Below are 27,104 nucleotides of genomic sequence, written 5' to 3'. Positions count from 1 at the left end.
TGAATGGTGGAAGTCATCACTATTACCATTCAAACTGCCCGCTCTGTTGTGTAGTTCAGGAAGAATATTGGAACGCTTATCTTACAACACTTGGAGAAATTATAACTTTATTTCAACAACCATGCTAATGTAAAATAATCCATAGCATGGGAAAAATTACTGTTATCTCGAATTCACTAACTGAAAACCCGCAACTCCAATGATCACTCCGGTAGGAAACTTTGTAGTATTTGTACTATACGACTGCTTGAATGTAATGTGGCAGATCAGTTGCCAATTGCCAGTTGTCTGATCTCTTTAAGTGAAAATGTGGAGGAAATATAATTGGTAGAGGTATTGGACACAGTGCGTAGACCGAAAACCAATTCTTCGGAACGGCACCCAGAGAGGTGGGTATGAGGGTTGCCGGGTTTTGAAAACGGGCAGAGGAGATTTCTCTGTCACCCACTGGCAGATATGCGTCATTGGTCCCTAACATGTTTATCATAGAGAAGTTCAAAACAACACTCAGAGTGAAAGAAATCTCACTGCAACTACTACTGCCAAAACCATTCATGCTTTCGTATTAAAACCTCACAAACCAGACGCGAGAGTAAGCCGAAACATTACTATTTTATTTCTTTTATCTAATTCAGGTTATAACCACCCTTTGTACCCCGCGGGTAAATAACGACAAGAACAGCGAAGGTTCAAAGTGCACCCTTCTGGCAACCTTGGCAGATCACAGTCACTCCCAGCAAGTTAGAAGCATTACACGGGCTACGAACTGTTAAGGCGTGCAACTATGGAGTCAAACGTGATTATATTACTTGTAGGCTTAGCATTAATGATTTTCTTCGCATGTCTTTGTTATAGTTGCAAAGGTAAGAAGTCAGGGACAGGTGGCAGAAGAGCGAGAGGTGACATATTTGTTCCGCACAGTTTTTCCACAAGTAACAGTCTCCACCATGATAGATCTGACTACCACGATTGCGGAGGTGGTGGTGACGACTCCTACGATTGCGGAGGCGGTAATTTCGGTGGAGATAGTGGAGGTGGTGGTGACTGTGGTGGAGGTGGTGGTGGATGCGACTAGTGCAATGAAGTGGCTATTTTCACCGTAACGGACTAGAGAGCGACTTGTTATTTACACCGATTGTTTATGTTTTGTCGAAAAAAACGTAGGCGGTATCTATTTGATTCGATTAGGTTCTAGATTTTTATCTATTTAGACAGTTTGGATGTCCAAAATATTGCATTTTTATCTAGATGTGCCCCCCTCCGGTCATAATGTTTCGGCAGGTATTGCTCACATTTCTATAGGCAATTCAATAAAAGAACCTCAGTCGATCCTGCGTTTTCGGTTGGCAGCCATGCACACCCCTCCCCCGCTGAGCTAGCTGAAACTTCAAGCCTCCATAAAGTATTTTCATATTTCTTCACTTAGCTGAGTGACTATACGAGTTACACGAATTCCATGTATATCTAAGGATGAAGCAGTCCTTGTTCACCTATTTCAAAGCTTTCCATACCGATAGTACAAAGAAAGAATTATAGCAAGTATAAGATAATTAATATATTTTTAATGTTTATAGAGGATTTTACTTATTGTTGCTGTGTCTAGTCTTTATAAGGCTGGTTATAAAATTTAACATGTCTTTATGATATAAAATAGTCATGAATATGACTGCTTTCACATATCCCATAAAGTGACATAAAAGAGAAAATGATACTCAACCTCATGAGTCAAAATTAAACATGAATTGAGTACATACGCTCATGGTTTTTCAATCTCGATTAGTTTAGGGCTTTCATTATCTCATATTCATTATCTTCTAGAGTCTTTGAATACAGTTGTACGAACGTATATGGTTGGAAGAGTGGCACTCAGGTCTGAAATTGAAATATGTAGATGTGAAAAAGCTCCCTAGTTGCATCGTAGCGAAGGGTGAGCAGGGCTGCCAACCGAGAACGCAGGATCGATTGAGATTCTGTGAATGAATTGCCTACAGCAAATGTCCTCCCAGAAACGGTCATAGTGACGACTATATCGTCTACTTTTCTGGTTGAAATCCAAAATTTATTCTCACAGTTCTAGAAAAAATAAACGTTGTATCATTATCGGAAAAAAAAAACGAACTGAAATTATGTATGACCGTACTTAAAGTTATCTGGCAAGTTCTAAAATCATCTCTGAAAATAGGGCATGTCTGAAATCACAGTACCGTCCCAGCAACTATGGAAAAACTCGCATTGTCCAATATGCATATGCAATAGAAATTAGATTCAAAGCCTGCATCCACAAATTGATAGTCGGTGTTTAGTAGTGCTATATACTTAAGTACTTCACAAACGTTATACTAGTGGGAAATAATAGCAATAAGGGTTTATTTTTTAGAAGTGCACACGTACACGATATAACATTAGAAAATTAGATAATTTGGCAAATTATAACACATCAACTTAATATACGTTTTTCATTGTGGAGATCAATAAAAGAAAATAATGTTAAGGCGATATACAATTGACAAAGTCGCGTCGACTGATATAGGTAAGTTAGGAAGTGAGGAATTGTTTGCGCGGTTCCGGGATGCGCTAAATAAGATTAGAAATAGAGGTGTTCCTATTGTATATGGAATCCTTCCGAGGCGTAGAGTTGGAGGCATGTGGTATTCCAGGGCTATTGCAATGAATTGCAGGCTGGCAAAACATTGTAAGGCCAATGGATGGGTATTTGTCGACAACTGGGACCGCTTTTACGGTAGGAATCATCTATATACAAGGGACGGGGTGCACTTGTTGCCCAGAGGATTTCGGCTCCTTGCTGAATCCCTCGAGCGAGAAGTAGGCATCCTACAGGGTTTGTTCGGGTAGATTACGTGGGAGTAGGGGGGGGGGGAAGTATCGGAATATAGTTTATGCAATAGAAACAACTTAGAGAAGGACTGTGAAAATAATCACCAAAGCAGGTGGAGGGAAGATAAACTTAAAGTTTACTATATAAATAGCAGAAATATAAATAAGAAAATTCATTTGCTGCGAGGTAAAACATGCGTAGAGAACTTCGATATTATAGCTATTACTGAGTCCTGGATCAACATGGCTGATAAACATTTCCTTCCGGAAATCGAAATAGATGGACATAAGTTTTTTCATAAGGATAGGGTTGGCAGGAGTGTGAGGGGGTGTAGCACTTTTCGTTAAAAATACAATAAACTATTATCAACAATTCAATTAAGGAAGAGGACTGTAAGGAATCCATTTGGGTAGAGATTATAGGCAAGAATAAGAAAGTTATTATGCGTCTTGTACAGACCTAACCTCAGCATTGAGCAGACTGATCCCCTGATTCATGAAATTCACAGAGCGTCCCAGTGCAAAAACGTGATCATGGGAGATTTTAATTATAGAAACATTGAATGGGAAAATTTAATAGGAGATCAGGAAAAAAAAATTCTAGATGTGGTGCAGGATAATTTCCTAAAACAAGTGATTACCGATCCTACGAGGGGAGTAAATACTCTGGACTTAGTTTTAACTAATAATGAGCACCTAATGAGTAACATAAAAGTGGGAGATAGTCTAGGCTGTAGCGATCATCAAGAAATAAGATTTAATATTGTTTGGGAAGAATTAAAAATACGAATAACGTCCAAGTACCAGACTTCAGGAGAGCAAACTTTGACAATATAAAAACCTATTTGAAATTGAATATGAAATGTCATGCGGACGTTTCGGACATTGTCGAGTCTCGATGCGTGACCGGGGGTCAGGTCATGACTAGAGGTCGGGTCACGGAGGGTAATATGCATACCTTGGGTCAGGTCATTTGGGGGCGAGGGCTCAACAGACAGGTCAGCGATTTGGATGAAATGTATAGCAATCTAACTTATTTAATTATTAATGCACAAAATACATTTATCCCACTGAAGTCAATACGGAAAAATAGTAATACTCCCAAATGGATGACGGACAGATTGAAACATGAGATCGGAATGAAGAGGACTTTACATAAAAATAAAAAACGGGGAAACACACCTTAGATCAAGATATAATGAAATGGCAAAGCTGGTTAAAAAGAATACACGTACAGCGAAACGTAACTATGAAATTAAGGTTGCTAGTCAAGCAAGATCCAACCCAAAGGGTTTCTTTCATCTCTATAGAACAAAAAATAAAGAAAAAATAGGACCAATTAAAAACGATGAAAATGTCATGATAGAATCGGAGGAAAAATGAGTGAGGAGTTTAACAATTATTTTCTATCGGTGTTTACTAATGAGAGGTTAGATAAAGTACCTGACTGCAATCCGATTTTCAGAGGGGATGAAGAAAGTAGTCTATCTAATATCAGCATTAGTAAAGAAGTAGTCAAGCAGATTGAAAGACTTAAAGCTACAAAATCCCCGAGTCCAGACGAAATTTTTCCGAGAATGCTAAAGGAGTGTAAATTTGAAATTGCGACCAGTTAACTGAACTATTTAATAAAATCAGTAGACACTGGTTTTGTGCCTACTGCTTGGAGGCAAGCAAACGTTGTTCCTGTTTTTAAGAAGGGAGATGGATCGTCTATATGGAACTACAGGCCAATGAGTTTGACATCGGGTATAGGAAAAATGCTTGAATCAGTTATAGTAAATAGACTCAGAGAACATATCGAAAGACATAATTTAATTCGTGATTCACAGCATGGTTTCTCCAAGGGTAATTCATGTGTGACGAATCTTCTATCCTTTTACACTAAAGTAAATAGGGCGTCAGATAACAATGATAATTACGATATTATTTACCTTGACTTTAGCAAAGGTGCACACCAGAGACTAAATAAAATCATAGCCCATGGCATAGGAGGAAAAGTGTTAGAATGGATTAGAGCTTGGATTAATAACAGAAAACAGCGGGTCATCATAAATGGAGTAAAATCTAGGTGGGGCAATGTTACTAGCGGGGTCCCCCAAGGCTCGGTTTGGGTGTCCTTGTTGTTCATTATGTACATAAACGACTTAGGCGACGGAATAAATAGTGATATCAGTAAGTTTGCGGACGACACTAAAATAGGACGCCTAATTAGGTCAGGAGACGACGCAATGATTCTGCAGGATGATCTTAACAAATTGTTCACATGGTCGGTGAAATGGCAAATGAACTTCAATGTCTCTTAAGTGTAGCGTGTTAAACGTAGGGCTACACAACCCCGAAAATAGATACAGCTTTGATAACACGCTTTTAGAGAAAACTGAGTGTGAGAGAGACGTGGGAGTTCTAGTGAGTCCGGACCTTAAAACCAGGAAACAGTGCAATAGCGCTAGTAACAAAGCTAACAGAGCATTAGGTTTCATTGCTAGGACGGTAACGAATAGAAGTGCAGAGGTAATTATTAAACTCTAGCGATAGTTAGACCCATCCTTGACTATGCGGTACAGTTTTGGTCTCCGTCCTACAGAATGGACATCAATTCACTAGAATCAGAACAGAGAAGAATGACCAAAATGATACATGGGCTCAGAAATTTGCCTTACGAAGAGAGGCCTTAACTTACACTCTCTGGAAAGACGCAGAGTGCGGGGTAATCTAATAGAGGTGTTCAAGTGGATCAAAGGCTTTAACAAGGGTGATGCAAACAAGGTCATCATATTAAAACAACAGGGCAGAACTCGCAGGAATGGTTATAAACTGGACAATTTTAGATTTAAAAAGGAAATAGGCAAGAATTTGTTTACTATTAGGGTGGTCGACGAATGGAATAAACTTAGTAACCATGTAGTAAGCGCTGACATTAGCAGTTGTTTTAACAAACTGTTAGACAACTTTATGGATGGGGATGACAGGTGGTGATGGATACGGAGCTTCCTAGTGTAGGCCTTATGGTCTCTTGCAGTCCCCTTCATTCTTATGTTCTTATGACTCGGAGACGCCATCATTGTTTTGATAGATTCGGAGGTCGAAGACGACGATGACGACCCTGATGACCTCTAGAATCACAAGTACCGCATTACTAAATGCAGGTTAGGTAGGTAGGTTAAATTAGATTAGAATACTTTAATTTCTTAGAACTCCGCATCTACCAGAATAAAGATGGCGTCTGAAGCAATCGCTGCGGCTACGTTAATTTGTGTATAGCTTTTAGCATTTTTTTCTGTTATTGATTTCCGCCAAGAAAAACGTATATTACCTTGATGTATTATAATTAACAAATTTAATATAAATTTCTCTGTACAAGCTCCAAAATAGTCTGTTTATGCAAGTGGCAACGACACTGAGGCCTTTGTAAGCTTCACATATCTTGTCGGTTAGTAGTGATGGGTCATGTCAGGAAGCTCTTCGCAGGATTGGCTCGGCCCATGGTGTTGTGGACCCTCTCCACCAGAATATACCTTGTTGATATTTATGCAATAAGGCTAATATCCGAACATTAAAGTAGTTTATGTTCCCTCTCTTGCCGTGCAGCTGTGAGACACGCCCAGGTTCAGGCGTCTAGACATCTTTGGTACCATGTACTCTTGAAAATAGCATGGAGGCACTGGCACCACAATTTTGTATCAAACCAGCGACTATGGGCTTGGCATGACCAATAACACTGGGGAACACTCATTTTGTTGCATTTAAAAAAAGACTTTTCTATAGTCAACTTGAGTGTGCTGATTTCAAATCTGAAGTCGGGTTTTGTCTGCAAGCTACAGATTTTATGCAATTTGACATTTTTATTTATTTTTTAAATTTTCGTTATTATAGGAAATTGCAATATCAGCCACAATTCTTTTGTTCACTTGAATCTTAAAACAGTATGAAAGCCATTTCTGTACATTTATTAAGGCAAAAGAAACAGAACATTAACAGAACATCTATCCCAAAGTTAGATTAGCATCCTTCAGAACATCACCACAGCTGATGGAAGCTTATCAATTTCTTTGTGTATTTTTTTCAGGCAGGAATTTGCGTTTGTAACTTTTGCGTTTGTACATTTCATCTGGGCAATTTCGTTTAATGCTCCAGCAGTAGTCAGCCATCATACTTTTGTCCCAGCGCCCTTGGTAGCGTTCTTCCATGATCTTTAGGTCTTGGTGGAATCGTTCTCCTTGTTCGTCACTCACAGCCCCCAGGTTGTCAGGGAACTGATCAAGGTGGCTGTTCAAAAAATGAAGCTTGATGCTCATGTTGCACCCAAGATCACGAAAAGCGAGGAGCATTCTGTTCACAAGTTCACTGTAGTTCTCCGCCTTATTGTTTCCAAGGAAGTTCTGAACGACTGCCACAAAGGATAACCATGCTGCCCTTTCTAAAGCGGTCATCTTAGCAACAAACTGATCATCACGAATTAGGGTTCGAATCTGTGGGCCATCAAACACGCCTGCTTTGATCTTCTCAAATGATAACCCTGGTAAAGCTGTGATGATGTGTTGGAAACATTCACCTTCGGTTTCCAGTGCCTTGACAAATTGTTTCATCAAACCTAATTTGATGTGAAGAGGAGGAAAGATGATCTTATCTCTGTTTACAATTGGGTCTTGTATGATATTTGGCATGCCTGCTTCAAGGGTGTCACGAATAGGCCAGTCCTTCTGGACCCAATGTCTGTCTCGTGCTCGGCTGTCCCACATACAGAGGAAACATGGAAACTTGGTGAAACCTTTCTGTTGTCCAAGAAGAAAGTTGACCATCTTTAAGTCTACACAAATTATCCAATTGTGCTCATGATACTTTAATAAGTCCATGACCATTCTCATATCATCAGTCTTCCCGCAAATGCACTGAGTGACCGACAGGTACTGCTCCATAAACATTGCCATTATGTAAAAGAACACACTTTAGACTGCGTTTTGAACTGTCTAAAAAGAGTCTCCATTCAGCAGGACTATAGTAAGGTACACCCAGTTCTTTGAGAAGCCCTGGGATGTCATGGCAGTAAACAAACTGTCTGTCTTTTGAAAAGAAGGTCACAAAAAGCTGGTCACGCTTTCTGAAATATGATACTTTAACAGAGTGATCAACAAGATTTCTGCCTTGTAATCCTGATGCCAAAAGCTCTGCTGCTTTCTTTGAAAGACCTAAATCCCGCACTAAATCATTCAGTTCAGCCTGGGGAAGAGGCTTAGGGACGGGGAAAGGTTCAGTGTCTGAAGAACAGTCCTCCGATTGTGAACACTTTTCTGACAATTCACTGTCACAACTGTCTTGCTGGCTTGTATCATGTCCAATGTCTTTATCGTCCAATGAAGGCAAGCCTTTGAAAACTGGAACAGGTACTTCTTCAGAGTGCGGAACAGGCCGAATAGCTGAGGGAATGTTCGGATACGTAATCTTATGTCGGTTTTTCTTCCCAACACCCGTTGTGTTTACCATGCAGAAATAACAGTGAGTTACATGGTGGGTTCGCGCCAAATCATTGGAACTCCAAAAGGCAGACCTTTGCGTTTTCCTTTGGTCCAGTCTCGAAGCATTTCCTCACAATTGTGGCACACAACATGAGGAGCCCATTGCTTGTCTTGATCACCAAGATGAACTTCAAAATATGCCTTGTAGGCACGCTTGACGAACTAGGATATGTTACGTCTCTGACGATTGAGTGTGTAGCATCCACATATGTAGCAGAAGGCATCAGGCTTGTTTCTGCAATGATGTCTCATTCTGGAAGCCATGTTTGAACTGAAACAAAAGAAGAATGATCAAAATATTAGAAGCTATCTATATATATGGACGTTAAAATGCTTATACATGGTTTACGCAAGTTCACATATGTACAATTTCATTAACCTCAAATTGCATACAAACTAGAGCTTGTAGAGAAAAACTAATTTCAGATTTGAAATCAGCGCCTAAAACTCTTTCAAAATCCGTTAAAATATCCAATGCAACTCAAAGTTACTGAAAAAGTGTTCCCCTGTGTAATTGTAGTTCCAGTACATAAAATACTTTAGTCTATATTGCCATAACACACACAATTTATTTGTATTTCCCCTAAACACCCAGGAGCTTTGATAGTGTAGTGACAACAGGCGTTTTCAGCTAATAGCGACCAGTAACTGTGTCGTTGAGCAAGCAGAGGTTGCATGGCGTAATTGGAACAGCAAATATGCAGGTGGGTGGTATAGACGCCGGTTTGGTTGAACTCCAACGGTAGAGAGCAATTACCGGAACCATTCTGTACCTTAAATCGTTGTTTGACAGAAATCATTGCAATCAATAATCATAGTAGGCTTCCACACCCAAACCTTGAAAGTATCGACACAACTTATGCAACGTACTTCATGATAACAAACACAACGACGTTGTTGAAAGGCCAGATTGGGAAAGAATTGTTTTTTTATTTCAAGGCGATAAATACATTTTGTATTTTCTAATGACAGATTCACTGGCAAACTAGAAACTATGACGTCAGATGAGAGTTCCAGAATTGACTCGAATTTCGTCGTTTTATGGCTTCAACTTCGAAGAAAACGGTGAATTCATAATTTCGGACCTCCGTTTTATCTGTGGCGCTTGTTCGGGGATAGCTCACACCAAGGTCTATATATACCATCTTGGCTCACACATTCCCTCAGTTACGCTATCTCTTTAGTTCCATTTTTTTTTAACTCGTACAAATACAGTGTAACCCCCCACCCACCCACCCAACTCCAGTTATTATGGTCAACTACCTTGGCGTTTCCTTCGATAATTTTACTCGATAAGGTTAATTGAACATCCGGTACTGTTTTGGCATGCGATCTCATTTATGGCGTGATCTCAAAAATCAGGATTTTGCTTTGGTATGCGATCCTAACCTAACCTAACCTTACCAAACCTAACCTAACCAACCTAACCTTACCAAACCTAACCTAACCAACCTAACCTTACCAAACCTAACCTAACCAACCTAACCTTACCAAACCTAACCTAACCAACCTAACCTAACACACCACGCATTTCTTGCTTATTTGTTAGTTGTTGTTTTTACCTATTTTTAAAATATTGAGGGCGCATACCAAAGCCAAATCCTATTTTTTTAAATCACGCCATAAATGAGATCGCATACCAAAACAGCAAAAAATATATGATGAACATAGATCGCTACTATCAGGTGAGGTCGCATACCTAAACAAAAGCACGACTTTGAGATCGCATAACAAAACAGCACCAAATATCCTTTTTTCCCTAGATCCACTGTTCAGCAATGCTCTGAATCCTTTGGCTATTGCAGACATCCTGCATGTGTCCATGTGGCTGTTCTGTGTATTGCAATTCAAGTGCTCAGTAGGTCTTGTACATTTCTTTATTCTACTATCCGATGTCTACACCTACTTCAGATGCACGAAGATTTTATGAAAAACTTACCTAAATGTCTGACACGTCTCTTGATGACAAGAGTTTAAATTTATATAAGATAGATATTAATGTCGCTGCACAAGTATGACTTCCCAGTGTTACGTGACAGCGTTCAAGTCAAACTACATATTATCTTCAACCATTTCTCCTTCCTCACTCCCTCGAGAAATTCTCCACACTGCAATAGATGCAATCCTACAACCATTGTGGTGAAGCATGTGTATTTTTTATTCGAACTTCCCATCCAAATTCATCCCATAACTTTGGAAAATAATTCTGGGATTAACGCGGATTCGTTCCAATCGCGTAGTCTTAAGGTCATTCTTGTCAAAATTCTGTAACTTTCATTTAAGCCCCACCGCCAAAAATCCCCTCTGTTCCCACTAGTTTATCAGATAGAAACTTAAAAAAATAGAATAATAATAATCTGGCAACCCTATTTGTCTCCATCCTAGATGAGATTGAGATCCCCAACTCCCTCCCAACCACCGCCAAATAAACTAACCGTTGCTTCGTGTGTACCGTAAAGCGCCCAGCAGCGCGTGCGCGCACACTCGGGGAATGTCAATACCTTAGTATGTGCTAGAATCATAAAATTGTAAAACTCAAACTATAAGCAAAAAACGAAATAAAATTATGTATGATAGAAAAAAAAAGGATGCTACAAGTGTAGCTCCTTCCCTGCATGGTACAAGCCGGACATATTAAAAGTCGGAGACGTTAAAATAGAATTACAGTGATATATTTTAATGTTATATAGCAAATTATTATATGTGCTAGCCGTTAATGTAATAGAATTTGCAATCTCAGATTTATATGTATGCCTTCACATGCCTTATATTTGTGACGGATTGAACGTAAGTTCGGAGGCATTTGAGAGACTACAAACATTATACAGCCAGGTGCTACTGATTGTCTTCGTGGCGTTTGAGTATAGTAATCCCCTCACTTGCTTTTTTGCGTTTGTATGTATTTTTTGTACTTATATACATATATGCCATGTTATTTGAATGAGTATTTTTAGTGGAAAATTACAACAAATATTGCTGAATGTATTTCTGTTATGCAACATTGTCACTGAAATTAGTACAGAATCACATTACATCGGTGATATACAACCAATTACCAAATACTGTGCAGTCGATCATTTCGCTGTGATACGAATGCTTTAACTTCTCGTAGGGCTTACGCCAGGCTATTTCAATCAGTTGTGAGGGGCACCCCCCACCTCCGTTCACAGTTAAGACCGCCTCTGCTCCCCACCACCCACTGGTTCCCCACCCTGTGATCCACATAGCGAAACTCTGAAAAATGGAAACAAAACCCATTCCAAATCGAGAAGATTTTCATTCTTCAAGATGACGACCACGTCACCTACATTTCCCGCATTTTCTCCCGCTACCTTCTGCCTCAGCCCCCGACATACTTGATCCGCCAGAGGGCGCGCGCCAGATCTTGTTTGAATCTGTCCGTTACTCAGTCATCATTGTATGCAAAAAATATATATAAATAGATAAATAAAAAATAACATATATAGAGAGAACGAGGTGGTATGGAAATGCAAGCTTCACACTGAGAAATTATCTGGCGAGATCAGGCTATACCTCAAATTTTAATACGCATGCGGCGTAAAGGTATAGAAATGGAAGACATCGACACCAATTACTTAAATCGTTCTCATGGAGTGCACGAAGTGCAATTAAAAGTGGAAAAAAACACAGACATAATATTCAATAAATAAGAACACTCTAAGCTGAATGGGATGGACCGTACGGTCCCTGTGACGACAGGGACCGTACCGTAAAAACGACATCGGTCTAAGTCCATCGCTTGTACCTCACTACTGAGGTGCAGGTCAGCGGGAAGGTAGTCGTCAACAAACATGCCTTCAGAGAGCAACAGTTACTCCCTCCTTCCGCACTGACGTCTTCACGTTCGCACACCGCGTGCAACAGCCAGCAAGTGAACATCAACCAACACCACCATTATATATCACCTTCCCTGCAAGGAGCGAGCAGCCGACGCTGAGACAGCTACTACGAGGTAGTTGCCTCAAAGCCACCGCAGCGGTAACAGGAAGCTCCCAGACGGCGGTTGTGAAAAGCTGGAGCACCTCGAAAAGTTCAGGTCTCGTCTTTATCATGGATGCTTGTAAGTTATTACATTTATACTCTTTGTGTGTTTACATATATAATCCTGGGGTGACAGTTTATGACATCAGGACTTCTAGCACTTGAACACTATTTTTCTGGCTAATGTTAGACGATTTTGTTTAGCCACAAAATTGCTAACGTTCACGAGTTTTCGCCAACATTCGTTTCTTTTGCGCGTTTTGTCATAATGATAAGCAGTGCTAAGGATATTTACGTGCACATTACAGAGCGTAAAAGCACCAAATGTTGGCGAAAACTGAACGGTTTTGTGGCTGCCAGGAGGGCAGCTACCTCAGGTAAATAAAGACGCGAGTATAGCTGCTAAAGCCTTCAGATTTTTATTAGGTTAAGAGCTATCACACTGGGTTTACACGGGTTTCACCAGCACCGACAGTTGAGAGTCCGTGTAAAAACGACATCGGTTACAATATTTTAATTTTCAAGTCTCCAAATATCAAATTATTTTTCCGTCATGTATAGCAAAGCTGAATGGTGAACTAAGAGATTGTAAACCTATCCAGATGTTAGACATACTAAATGTTCTAGAAGTCTATGTTTCTGTAAGCGAAGTCATATTCTAGTTATTCAAATGGAGGTAGGAAGTCGGAGGAGCAATAGCCCAGTGTGATAACCCCCTTCAGTCTAATATATTGCCAAATACTGGCTTGTATTTACAGAAAATCGCCATACTGAGGGCGATACAGATCGAAGATCTAATCGTTTTCATAGGGCCGACAGTACTTTCATTACAGCTTGGTTCACATCGGATACTATGCGAGCTAAGCTCTGCACGCGAGCCACGTGGAAGAGAATTTTGTGTTATTTTCACTAGTTATTGTGACAAGGGTGTGATTACATAGCATCGCATTCGGCATGAACAACCCCTATAAAAAGAACAATTATATACCAAGGTCTTTTCCCCCTTTACAAGGGAAGTAGCCAAAGAAATACCCACTCCCATCCACCACCCATTCTTCCCTCTCATTTTAGCTCCTCATGGATGATGGGTCATCCCTGTATCCCACCCACTGCCCTGGGTCAGAAATTATGCAGCAAGGCCGCTTTATTTAATCGGCGACCCTCTCCTCTATGTCCCCACACGCAGAAAAAGAAAAGACTGGGAGAAATCCCTTCAGGCTGTGTCAAAATAGCGTTCCTACATAACCACTCCCTACCCCCATCTCCTCCCTTCTTTGCATCACAGTATCATCTATACACAGCCATTCTCCACTCACTCCTATCTCCTGCCTTCTCCCTTCCTTGCTCAGCAGATATTCCACTCTTCCTCAACACCTTTTTACCCCCATCCATCCATCTCATCCTCGGTCATTCCCGCAAGTTCACTCCCTCCACCTCTGCCTTCCACACTTCATTTTCTAATCCTTTTTTACTCATTCCACATGCCCAAACCATCCCAATTCTCACTCCTCAGCCCTGTCAGTCATCTCCTTTTCCACCTCAATTCTCCTCATCTCCTTCTTTCTCATTTTATATAACCTTGCAACACCAACTTTATCCAACCTTGTAACCCTCACTACACTTTTCACACATTTCATCTCAAACACGTATAAACTTTTCCTTTCTCCCTTGTAAATTCCATGTTTCTACTCCATACAGTGCCATCGGCACATTTACTCCTTCATGTAGTCTCCTCTGTGCTTTCATTACCAAATGCTTATTTCTCATGACATGTTTTAATCCTCCAATGCAGTTACTTGCTTCTCTCAGTCTACAATTTACTTCCACTGCCACTCCTCCTTTCCTGCCACATGCAATCCCAAACATCTAAATTTATCAATTTCATTCATCCTCTCTCCTTTAAGACTTCCAACCCACTCCTATCCTCTCTCCTTGTACATCTCATCACCCTACATTTACCCACATTTACTTTAACATTCTCCTATCACATACCCTCCAAAACTCCATCACTAACTCCCTTAATCCTGCCTCTCACCCTGCCACAAGCACAATTTTTTAATTGAGAGGAACAAAGGGAGTAGAACAGTGGGTTTTGGAAAGCTTTAGCAAAGGTGAGGATATTTTTTGGCCCTTTATGGATTTGAAAAAGTATTATGACAGGTAAAAGAATAACATCAAAATGCAATTTCACAGCCACATGGCTCACATAGTTAGCCTAGCTTGCATAACACCTGGAGTGAAGCATTTAAGTGCAAAACTTACAAAACAAACCATATATCCTCTTATGTGTCCCTGAATTATGTGAACTTTAGGCATTTTTCAAACCATCAGAGATCTAAATGTGGCTACAGACAGACTCATCTTCCTTAAAGAATACATGTGCATTGGTCCCATCCAGCAACATGATTTGCTTCCCCACCCCTCCTATGCTAAATGTGACAAATTAAATCTCCACCAACTCCTGGTATATTCAAAATAGTGTATCATTTATTTTGCTGTGAAGGGGTAACATGTGTTGATAAACTTTGGGATATACCTGGGAAATTAACTGAGATGGGCTTTCAAAATTAAACACCCCTCCCCCAACCCGTACCTGTTTTTAATGCAGACCTAACCTACCTGGGCTATATATATCTAATTGTAGTATAAAGGGAAGGAGAAATGCTCATTAGGCCCGTCTCCTATACTCTAATTTTGTAACATACCTAGACTCAAATTCATGTATAGTTCCAACTTAATCTACTGTATATTCTTGATTTCCAATTATCATATTTAGATTTGAATTCATGTATTGTTTGAGCTTAGATTATATCACCTAAGCTAGTCCACATATTTATGGATCTAAATGGAAAACTATATTTCTTCATGTCCTTTAGACATGTGGTCTTTCTTAATTTACTCTCATGACATCTTAAAGCCCTCCCATATTTTATCAGGTCTCGTCTGTCAGTGCATTGTATTCCCTTTAGCGACCTGAATACTGTACTGTAATCATATCCTCTTTCTCTATGATCTCTCAAAATTGGAAGACCCAGTACTTTTAGTCTTTCCTCATATGATTTGTCTGCCAGGCTGGGGACCAGTTTGGTTGTTGCCCTTTGTATTCTCTCAATCTTGCTTATATCCTTCAATCTGGGTGGGGACCATACTACTGACATATATTCCAATCTTGGATGTATCAGCATTTCAATGAGTTTTTTCATCATCTCTTCATCTTTATAAGTAGAACACCACTTCAATTTTCAGCAGTAGTGTGTCTCTACCACAGTCTTGCTGATATAACTGTCAGGTGACAAGTTTTCTTTTATCAAAATTCCTTTGTAATGGGTTTACTCTCCAAGGAATAATTTTAGAATGGCCCAGTACTGCCTGTTTCCAGTACTTTGCATTTTTTGGCTTCATTACTCATTCTTGGCTCCATGCAAAAATAGTGTCTAGATCTTTTTGCAATGGCCTACCAGTAACCATACCCCTTTTTCATTCTTCTCATAATTTTTGCACCATCTGCAAACATGTTGGCATAGTTTGTTGTTCCTTCTATCATGTCATTGACATAGACCTTTATTCTAGTAGTTTGCCACTCCAATTTCTGCATAAGTCAAATGTAAGGTATTTTATCAAATGCTTTCTCTAGGTTGAGGTACATACAGTCCATCCATCCCTCTCTCTCTCTTGCAGTGGATCAGTCACTTTCAAGTAAAATCTTAAAAGGTTTGGCACACACAACCTTCCAGATCTGAAGCCAAACAGACTGTCTGTCAGAATGTTCATCACTTCAAGATCTTTGGACCATTGATTTTTCATAATCCTTTCACTTAATTTCACTATTGTTCTGGTTAGTGATACTGGCCTATAATTTAGTGGTGTCTCCTTGTTTCCACCTTTGTGAATTGGCACCAGGTTTGCCCTTTTCCAATCAAGCAGCACTATGCCTTCATTCAATGAACATGTAATAAGACTGGATCTTGTCTGCTAGTTGTTCCCTATATTCTTTAAGTATCCAGTTCGAGATCCCACCAGGTCCTGAAGCTTTTGTCACAACCAATGTTCCCAAGAAATTGAACACTTCCCTCACTTCTACATTTATACCTGCTAAACCTGGATTTTTGTTCACTCACTTTTCAAAAGAAAAAGAAAAAAAAAAGCTCTTTTGTGATGACTGATTGGAGACTTTTATTCATTAATTCAGCCTGAGCTGAGGCCTCTTCAAAGACCTCACCACCCACTATTGATGGTGATTTCTTCCCAGAGTCTCAATTTACAGTTTTGGTTCATCTTTGCATTTATCTACTATACCTCTTTCAAAATTGCTTTCTTCCTCCCTTTGAATTCTTGTATAGTCATTCCTAGCTTGTTTGTAAGCTTCTTTTGTTTTATTGCTTCTTTTCTTCCTCCATTTTCCCCAAGCCACATCCCTGGCCTTTTCTGCAATCTCACTTTTTGTTAAACCAGTCCTGTTTCTGCTTCTTCCTTTCATTAGTCTTTGGCAAACATTAATTCACTCCCCCATTGTAAATGTCAAGAAAGATTTCCCATTTCCTCCTTATTCCCATGGTATTCATGAATCCCTCCCAGTGTGTTTATTCAAAGACATTTTTTCAACCCTAAGTAATCTGCTTTCCTAAAATTGAGTCTCCCGTGCCTGTTTAGTTCATTCCTTGGCTCTATTTCCTCATCCTCCAACTGATATTCAATTGAAATGGTCACTTTTTCCTACTGGGCAAAGGTAGTTCAAGGAACTGATGATGTCTGGCTCTTTGGTTAGTAACAGATCTTATCTTGTGGGAGTGTCACCTCTTACCCAAGTCACTTCCTTTGCCCACTGGGTCTTTGTGTTCCCCATTGCTATACTGCTTGCTTCCCATTCCTTCCAGTTGACTTCACTGCAATTAAAATCTCCAATAAGGAATATGTAGCTACTATGTTCAATATTTTTCTTTATGAAAAAGGGCTGTATCCAATAACTTTTTTTTATATTCAGTTTCATTTGAAGCTCTTGCCCTGAGAAGAACATGTGCCACCATGAAGCCTTTTTTATTGTGCCCTTTAATTCTAATAATTAGGTGCATTGCTTCAGTCTTGCCTTCACTTGGATTTGCTTCTTCCACCTTTGTCACTTCTCACCACAAATATTACCCCTCATCCACCCTTTTTACCTTCTCTGTCTCCACTAGACACAAAATATCAGGCTTGTTTATCCTTAAGTAGTCATCTCCAACCTAGCCAATAGTAAACCATCAATATTACCATATGCCATTCTAAGTTTCCATGTACTTCCTTTCCAATACTGCTTTCTTGTTTTCTTAGCAACCATTTCCTCACTTTCTGATTGACAGTTAAAAAAAAAAAATCTTCTGTCCTCCTATTATTTTTGGCTTTGGTCTCCTCCAAGAGCTTTCGTGTCTTTGCTCATTCCTTTTCATTAGCATCTTTCCTAATCCAAATATTTTTTCATTTTTCTTCTTGTGCTAACTTCCAAGACTTGCTGATTACTTCTTTTGCCATGGCTTGGGACTTGAACTTTATTTTCATTGAATGTGTGTTATTTCTCTTTTACTTGCCTAACCTAAGCAAGCTATCTTTATGGTCTGTTACATCCAAGTCTTTCTCAAGAGTTTTTGATGTAATTTTCCTAATCATTTGCATTTCTTGTATTTACCTAGTTGTATTATATGGGAAGGGAGCTATGCTTGTGGTGACCCATCTTTGTATCTCTCGGCATCAAGTTTTTTCTCAAAATCTTGAATAGTGTTTGCACACACTGTGTCCTTGTCTGATTTGTTCCAAGTATCTATCACACTGTGTGGGAAGTTTTTTTTTTTTTTCCAGATCTCTTCTGTAATTATCTTTTTTTTTTTTTTTTTTAGTTTCTTTTTGTGTCCTCTTGTTTTTCCATTGTCCCATTTCAATAAATCATTCTTATCTAAGATTTCCATTCCCTTCATAATTCTATAGATAGTAGGTCTCCTCTTTCCCTTCTTTTTCCCAGAGTTGGTTATTCTAATTTGGACAGTCTTTGTTCATATGGCATTTTGGAAAGAGTTGGTGCCAGTTTTGTTGTTGCTCTTTCTATTCTTTCTAATTTTTTTATATTCTTTTTGGAACTGGGTGTCCATAGTGTTGCTGCATACTTGAGTTTTGGTCTTATTAGTATAAAAAAAAAATATCATTTCCTCGTCCAAATAGGCAAATGCCACTTTTATTAACCTCAATAAATTGTAGGTTTCTCCGACTATTTTATTAATATGCTTATCCAGTGTAAGCTGAAGTGCAAACTGAGCTGCAGACAATGCAGTACAGAGCAAAGGCAGACTTCCTGCTGCTGAACTGAAGTAGTTTGAACTTTCACTTGAAATGCTGAGGTAGTACATCTAGGAGCATTTCAGGTGAGAGAAGTTCAAATTATACTTCATTTCAGCAACAGGAAGTCTTTCTTTGCTCTGTGCTGCACTGCCTGCACCTAAGTTTGAACTCTCTCACTTGAAATGCTGAGGTAATACATCTAGAAGCATTTAAAATGGGAGAAGTTTAAACTGTACTTCAATTCAGGAACAGGAAATCTGTCTTTGCTCTGTGCTGTGTCACCTGCATCTCAGTTTGTACATACATATACTAAGGGCTTTTTTCCCCCTTACATAGTGGGTGGCCAAAAAGAAAAAGGCATAGGAACCACTTCCACCCATTCCATCCCCTACATATTCCACTCCCCTCCACCCTCCTCCCTCCCTCTCATCGTGGCACCTCCTGGATGACGGGTCATCCCAGCATCCTGTCCATTGCCCTGGGTCAGAGACAGTGTCGCAAGACACAGCACATCCACAGCAAGGCTGCTTCATTAATTTGGCGACCACCCCTCTCCATGCCCTCATGCAGAAAAGGAGAAGACGGGAAGAAATCCCTTCAGGCTGCGTCAATTTATTTCTCACACATACTCCCTCACCTCCCATCCCCCACCCACTCCCCCTCATGCATCATAGCATCATCCATACACAACCCTTCTCCGCTCATCCCTATCTTCTGTCCTCTCCCATCCTTCCTCAACATACATTCCTGCCTTTTGTAATGCCCCTTTTACCCCATCCATCCATCTCATCCTAGGACGCCCCCTCATATTCACTCCTTCCACCTCTGCCTTCCACACCTCTTTTACTAATCTTTCTTCACTCATTCTTTCCATGTGTCCAAACCATCCTAATACTCTTTCATCAACCCTATCTCCCAACTCCCTTTCCACCCCTGTTCTCCTCCTCACCTCCTCATTTCTCACTCTATCTAGCCTAGTAACCCCTATAATACTTCTCAGATCTTTGTACCATTACTTGGCACTGACAACCTGCCTGCTCTCACATTCATTTGCTCATAGGTACGCTCTCACTTGTTAAATTGGACCAGAGAAACACAAGAGGACATGGAAAGAAACTCAAAAAACATAGTTATAGAAGAGATCTGAAGAAGATCAGTTTTCCACATAGAGTGGTGGACACTTGGAACAAACTGGATTAAAAAATAGTGTGTGCAAAAACCATTCATAAATTTAAGAGCAAATTAGACACTGCAAGATACAAAGGCAGAACTCCACAAGCTTAGCTCCCCTTCCTGTAAAATACAACTACAGGTAGTCCTCGATTTATACAGTAGATGCGTTCCAGAAGGGACCGTATAAAGCAAAAATCGTATAAAGTAAGGAATGCATACCCAACCCTGTAGACTTTGAATACCCAATCCCCCCAGTACCCCTTTGAAGGATGTGTTCAAAATAAAATAATCTTTCACTGCATACATTTTGCATTAAAGACAGTTCTATTATGCTTATTAATGCTTTTATTAAAAAACTGTACTAACAACTACATAAAAATGACAATGACTATGGGAAAAGTTTAAACACAAAATTATTTCATTATGTTTTTCCTCTATTTTATTGCTTCCTCCTCTGATCTGTCACCATTGGCCCGGCTGGCATCAGACTCCGCCCCTGACATCTCACCATTGGCCCTCTGGGTATCAGACTCCGTATGTTTCTGAGGAATTCGTACAATGTGATGAATAACCCCTATTTTTGGACACCGTATATTCGTATAAAGTAAACTCGTATAAATCGAGGACTGCCTGTAGGTAAATACTTGCTCACAAGATTTTGCACCCAAACTCGTATATACACTATAATGGCATCTAGTTGTAATTCTGTACCACCATGCCAGGATTTTACCCTTTTGACCATCATGAGGGTGCCATAGAGACAAATAAAATGGCCTTCCATTAGCAGAAATAAAAGGAAATATTCACCCCAGTATAGGGTTAGTCATTTCCATACCAGATGGTACTTCTCTGGCTGATACCAAACTATTCTATTTGTCTGGGTGGCAAAATCATCTATCTCTATTAGTGAAGGAGTCAAAATATATACCAATCACTGAAAACCCGACTCCAACTTTGAATTTAATTAAATTATCAAATTATTTCTATATCTTTATATGATAGGTTTGAAGGATCTCACCATGTCCAAATCAGTCACTGTGGTTATCTTGGCTAAATTGTGTATGACATAGTTCAATGAAATGAAGTTTTCATTCATTCCATGTTAAATGAAATTGAACTTTCATTCCATTTTCCATATTGACAATGCATGTTTTGCCACAATTACCATTGACTAATGTTTATGCATTCCCCATTTTATGGATTTTAGTGGCATGCCCATGAAACATTTCATTCATCATTCTTTTATGATTGGCAACTACTAGTCTCCACTCAAAAAAGAATACCAATCACTACTTTACATCATATATCCCATCTGCTCTACAGTCTCTACTATCTGTGTATATATCAAGGGCTTCTCTCCCCTTAAAAGGAAGATATCCAGTGAAGGCATGCACCCACTCCCACCCATCACCCTTGTTTCCCTCTTATCTTAGCTCTTCATGGATGAAGGGTTATCCATGTCATCCATTTTACTACCCTCCTTAAATCTCTCTTGTACCACCCCTACAAATCACCTCTTTAGTGTAATATTTTCCACAAGGATAGAACCACTGGTCATCGCTGGCTATCTAGTAAATACTCTTCTACCAAGAGGTCCTACTTTTAGATTGGGAAAAGATACTTGCTGTGGATAAATAATGCTACCCAATATTACCTGAGACAATTATAATCACTGTATAGAGGAGATAGTGGTCGTATTAGCCACCTCTAACCTCAGTTCAAAATAATTTCAACCCATGAAACTGGCCTGAATAAAATTGTCTATGTTGTGTGTGTATGAAAACTAATTGGTAATGTCAGTTTTCATAACTTGCCTAAAATTATTCTTGATCTTTTTCAGACAACAGTAGATATGAAACTGATGGTGATTTTGGTAACTACGCCAGTGCCAGCGGCTATGGGTAAGTGGCTTAGCCAGCATTGTTGTATAGTTTCAATTGTAAAATTCCTTGTCATCAGTTATCACTTGCCAATAGTAGCAGAGATTTGTTAAGGTAAATAAACACAAGTAATTAAATCAAAAGGTGGTCAGCATCAGTCAAAATTTTGTACAAATGGCATTTATCTAATGAGTTGATCCTCGGGGAGGTAGTGGAGAGGGAAATTAAATAACTATTACCAGCCTTTCTCACAGAGGTGGGACTTGAGTTGGGATAGATTCATTATATCAAAGATGGAATAGCTAAACTAACAACCAAATGCCCACCATATAAGTCCAACATAGGTAAAAAATAATGAATACTAGAAATATGACATTTACAATTTGTCTACAAAAGGCAAGTGGTACAAAGAACCAAAGTACATACATATACCAAAGGCTTTTTCCTCCTTACAAGGGAGGTAACCATAGTCAAAAAGCATAATTCCACTCCCACCCATTTCATACCCACCCACTCCATTCCCATTCACCAACCCTCCTTCCCTCCCTCCATCTTTTCTTGGCTCCTAGAGGGCGGGTCATCCCTGCATCTTGCCCATGGCCCTCAGTCATAAACAATGCTGCAAGACACAGCACATCCACAGCAAAGCTGCTTCATTTAATAGGTGACCACCCCTCTCCATCCCTTCATGCAGAAAAAGAGAAGGGGCGGGGATCCCTTTAGGCTGTGTCAAAATATTATTCACGCATAACCACTCCCTAACCATCCCTCACCTACTCCCTTGCATCACAGCATCATCCATACACAACCACTTGCCACTCACCCCTATCTTCTGTCTTCTCCTTTCCTTCCTCAACAGACATCCCCCTCTTTCTCAATGTCCCTTTTACCTCATCCATCCATCTCATCCTTGGTCTCCCCCTCCAGTTCACTTCACCCACCTCTGCCTTCCACAGTTCTTTTACTAATCATTCTTCATGAATTCTTTTCGTGTATCCAAACCACCCCAATACTTTTTCATCAGCTCTCTCTCCCAACGCCTTTTCCAACCCCACTATCCTCCTCACCTCCTCGTTTCTCACACTATCCAGCCTAGTAACCTCTACCATACTTCTCAGATGTTTCATCTCAAATGCATTTAAACTCTTCCTTTCATATGTTCCATGTTTCTGCCCCATACATTGCTGTTGGCACAATCACCCCTTCTTACAATCTCCTCTTAGCATCCATTCCCAAATGTGTATTTCTCTTTACACTTTTTAATCCCCCAAAGCATTTACTTGCTACTTACTACCTCCACTTCAATTCCTTCCATTCCCGCCACATGTGCCCCAAGTACCTAAAGCTATCCACTTCCTCCAGCCTCTCTCCTTTAATACACACTTCCTATTTGTTGCTATCCTCTCCCCTTGTACATCTCATCACTTTACTTTTACCCACATTTATCTTCAACTTCTTCCTTTCACACACCTTCCCAAATTCTGTCACTAACTTCCTTAATCCCTCCCCTGATCCTGCTACAAGCACAGTATTGTCAGCAAACAACAACTGGCTTATCTCCCATTTTTCTCCATTTTCTCTCACCATCTTCAATCCCCTGCCCATTACTCTTGCATTTACCTCCCACACCACCCCATCCATGTACATATTGAAGAGCCATGGTGACATGACATACCCCTGGCAAAGTCCCACCTTTACCCCATACCACTTGCTCTCTCCATTTCTAATTCTAACACAGGCTCTACTACTCTCCTAAAAACTCTTGACTGCCCTTGGAACAGTTTTCCTCCTATCTTCCCTGTATCTGCAAAACCTCCCACAGTGCCTTCCTGTCTACCATGTCATAAACCTTTTCCAAATCCATATAGGCCCAAAAAACATCCTTACCTTTTCCTAAAACTTTCTCACGTATATGTCTTACCACAAAAATCTGATCTGTGCAATCCCTACCTTTCCTAAACCCACACTGTTCCTCACCAATTACTCCTTCTGTTCCTCTCCTAATCCTCTAAATCACAACCCGTCCATAAGCCTTCCCAACTGCACTCAATAAACTGACCCTTCTGAAAATACTACACTCATATTTGTCCCCTTTTCCCTTGTAAAGTGGAACTATACAAACACTCCTCCAGTCCTCTGGCACTCTACTCTCTTTTAGACAAACATCAAACAACCTTATTCAAATAATTTCAGTAATAATGATGCATTAGTTCAGGACCAAGTTATGTTTACAGTGATATAGATAGCCTATAGTTGATTTCACATATAAAATGTTACTGCATAATCAAGGATCTATGGGAAAACTGGATGGGAACTACTGATATACATTATATTAAAAGGTATAGTTTTTCCAACACAACTAATTGTCAGCACCGCTTGTAGGTACATGAGATATGTGGACTGCAACTCAGCTCTTGCTCTCCTTGGATTTGTTCTCTTTGTTGATCTCCTTCGGGTAAGTAAGACCCAGATCCCAAAATTTTGGTCTCTGGTATGGATGGACACAGTATTTTCTGGTACACCATAACAAATATATTGCTTACTTTCACTGCTAACACAGTAAAGGTGAACTATTGGCATGCATAGCTGCATGGTGCCTCCTTATTTCATAGAAATATTAGATGGTCATTTTTATTTAATTATATTTGCAGAAGAAATATCCATATCTGCCCAAATGTCCAAGTGATTCCTCAGTTAACAGTATCATTCTTGATGGGTGGATTCCCCATATGCATCTTAAGGAGGAACATGCAATATAGCTGTGGCAGCAAAATGTTTATTCTTATGTTATTTTAAAGTATGCAGATCATGCCATTACTTTTCAACAATTCATTTATTATTCAAGCTTGGGTAGCAAGACGCAGCACATCCATAGCAGGATCCAACAACCAAATCTATTTTACCTCTACCATTTCACTTACATGGCAACCTATCCTTGTCCCCTAATGTGTAAATAAAGAGGACAAGAATCAATAGACTATATCAAATAATCATTTCTATGCTGAGTGGCACTTTTTTCACTCGGACTGCCACCAGGTTATTTTAATGGTCTCTCCTGTGGTTATAATAGTTACTTCAATCTAAATAGGACAAGAAGGACTGATACCAAAATAAACATTACATAATATGGCTACCCTTCTCCTACAGGATATTGTGGAGACAGTGACAACGAACAATGCAAAGAGGAGGAGGAAGAAACGCTGGATCTCAACCTCTGATGATGTTGCCATTCCTGAAATGCTCACCTTTATATCTGACGGCGGCCTCCAAGGACTTGAGGATGACCTCCCTGTTGTCTTCAGTGATCTGATAGTAAGGACATGAAATGTGTCTGTCTTCACAGAGGTTATTGATACAGGATGGAGGTTATATCAATCTTGTGAGAATTCTACTCTGTAAGAGAACAATTAGTTCCTGTCTATTAGTTGTATGATTATTTTTTCTTTCCTGATATCTTATCCTTTACTACTATCCTAATGTATCTTCTCTTCAAAAAATCTTTCATCCATTTGAATAGTTTACCTGTTGTGTGTGTGTGTGCATGTACATATGTCCATGGAGACAGCATAGATTACATGATTTATATTTCACAGAGTTACATGATGGACTGAGTAACCATTGAATTTATTCAATCTTTATATTATAGATTACCAGTCTATAATGATGTCATATTAACTATAGTATTTGGCTGTTGTGACCTTTTGAATCTGTTTTGGCAGAACACAAGATTCAAGGCCAACATTACTGAAAAGGAGACAAACCTACAGGGAAATCCAACAGACTGTATGCAACAGCAACTCTGTTCAGCAAATGCACATCTGGCAGGGAATTATGGCACCATTGGTGCAGTCTTGGCTATGCTGACAAGGTAAGGAATAGCCCCAAGAAGGGACAGGGTTGTTGTTGTATACTTTTGCAACAGCAGCATTGTTACCTTGAGAGAAGAGTGGGTTTGTCATGTGGCTAATATTATTTAATACTTGTGGCTGGGTTCCCCTTGATTCCTTCACAAGTTAAAATTGCCAAACTGAATTAATGAACATATAAACTTGACAGGTAAGACTACATCCAACCAGCACCACTAAGGGGCTAAACTTGTGCTATCTGACTAAAGCTCTTCTTTCTTTGCAGTAACCTCTTTGCACAGAGCCTTCCACAGTCATCCTTGGAGAATCATACCTACTCAGAAGCCAAAGAAATCACCAGCCAGCACTCTATGCTTCTCAATGCTGCCAAGCAAGGTCGCCTTGGAGAGAACTGCACAGTAGTCTTCCCCTCCTGTTCTTCCATGGAAATCACTGGGGGTGTCAGGTATCCATCAGGAGAAAATGAGGATGCTGTGGTAGGAGCACCACAGCATCCAACTTTGTTATCATCGTCTAGTGTTTTGCAGGGTCAAGGAACCTAGCCACAATGTTTTATTTACACCAAACACTTTGTTCCTTTTAACCTCTTTAGCAAATGTGAACATCTCATATATTGTGGGGTGGATGCAGACCTGGTAGGGTCTTGATTGGCAGATATTCCATATTAGGCCAGGGTCCACCCTCTAAGCAGAAAAAAATAATTTGATATTAGGCTAAAAAAAAATTACATAAGGCATGCCACTGTTGGGTTGTTGCTTTATGTATTCCTCCTAAATATTGCTGACTTGACTTGTAAAGTGTCACCTTCAGGTATTCCTGTGTTACTTCCAAGTATCCCTTCATCACTTTCAAATGTTCCTACTTCATTTTTTGGTGATCTGTGGGTTCCAGTAACATTATCAGGTGATCATTTTCACTTCATTATGTATGTCTATTATACCCATATCCTGGGCTCCTGTTAGCTGAATGGAATAGTACGTCTTTATCCATAATAAAACCCGTAAAATGTCTTCCAGCCTCAGAAGAATAAATCATTACTCGCCCTCAGTGGGATCCGCAACACCCTTGGTTGTGCCTTTGTAACCATCTAGTATAAGTGCCATTCCTCAGGCACATCTATTTTGCATCCAACATTTGAGTCATTCATGTGTTTCAAGATGAAATTCTTTGTCTACCTAAGGGTGTATTCCAAAAGTAGGGAGGGAGACATTCTTACCAGGGCCCACAATCTATAATATAACAATTATTGGTAAATGAAAATCAATTATTGTATTATTATTTATATTTTTATAGAATATTTAACATACTTCATGAGTTTCTAAGTTCGCAATCAGTAAATGAATTTTCTTTTATCCCTAAGAAAGTTAGTATAGAATCAGTTTAATGTATTGACTTCCCCCTATAAGGAGGCTAGGATAGTGCCCCTTACAGAGGACTTTGTATCATGGAAATCAATAAACCATGCCCTTTGTCCAACTCGCTGGTGGGAGAGATTGAACTGCCGTCATCTCAACCTTTATTGCAAGCAG

The 27,104-nt window shown here is 39.7% G+C and overlaps 1 protein-coding gene across 4 annotated transcripts; it reads left to right on the top strand.

Moving 5' to 3' along the window:
* The first annotated feature begins 263 nt into the window (after positions 1–263).
* LOC143020375 (uncharacterized) lies at positions 264–26,913 on the top strand. Of its 4 annotated transcripts, none has more exons than XM_076176774.1 (7): positions 264–389; positions 636–774; positions 21,670–21,730; positions 24,092–24,164; positions 24,857–25,021; positions 25,429–25,577; positions 25,841–26,913. In XM_076176774.1, exons 4-7 carry the CDS (start codon positions 24,096–24,098, stop codon positions 26,115–26,117), a joined length of 660 nt encoding a protein of 219 aa, XP_076032889.1. In that variant the 5' UTR covers positions 264–389; positions 636–774; positions 21,670–21,730; positions 24,092–24,095; the 3' UTR covers positions 26,118–26,913. The 4 variants fall into 4 exon arrangements, with proteins under 4 accessions (XP_076032889.1, XP_076032898.1, XP_076032906.1 ...); XM_076176783.1 differs by having other exon boundaries at positions 636–796; XM_076176791.1 differs by lacking the exon at positions 636–774 and having other exon boundaries at positions 273–389.
* Positions 26,914–27,104: the final 191 nt, after the last annotated feature.

The sequence above is a fragment of the Oratosquilla oratoria genome, chromosome 3 (assembly GCF_046742065.1).
Source record: "Oratosquilla oratoria isolate Oo_2021 chromosome 3, ASM4674206v1, whole genome shotgun sequence".
NCBI classification, from domain to species: Eukaryota; Metazoa; Arthropoda; class Malacostraca; order Stomatopoda; family Squillidae; genus Oratosquilla; species Oratosquilla oratoria.
This window is presented reverse-complemented; position numbering and strand designations above follow the sequence as displayed.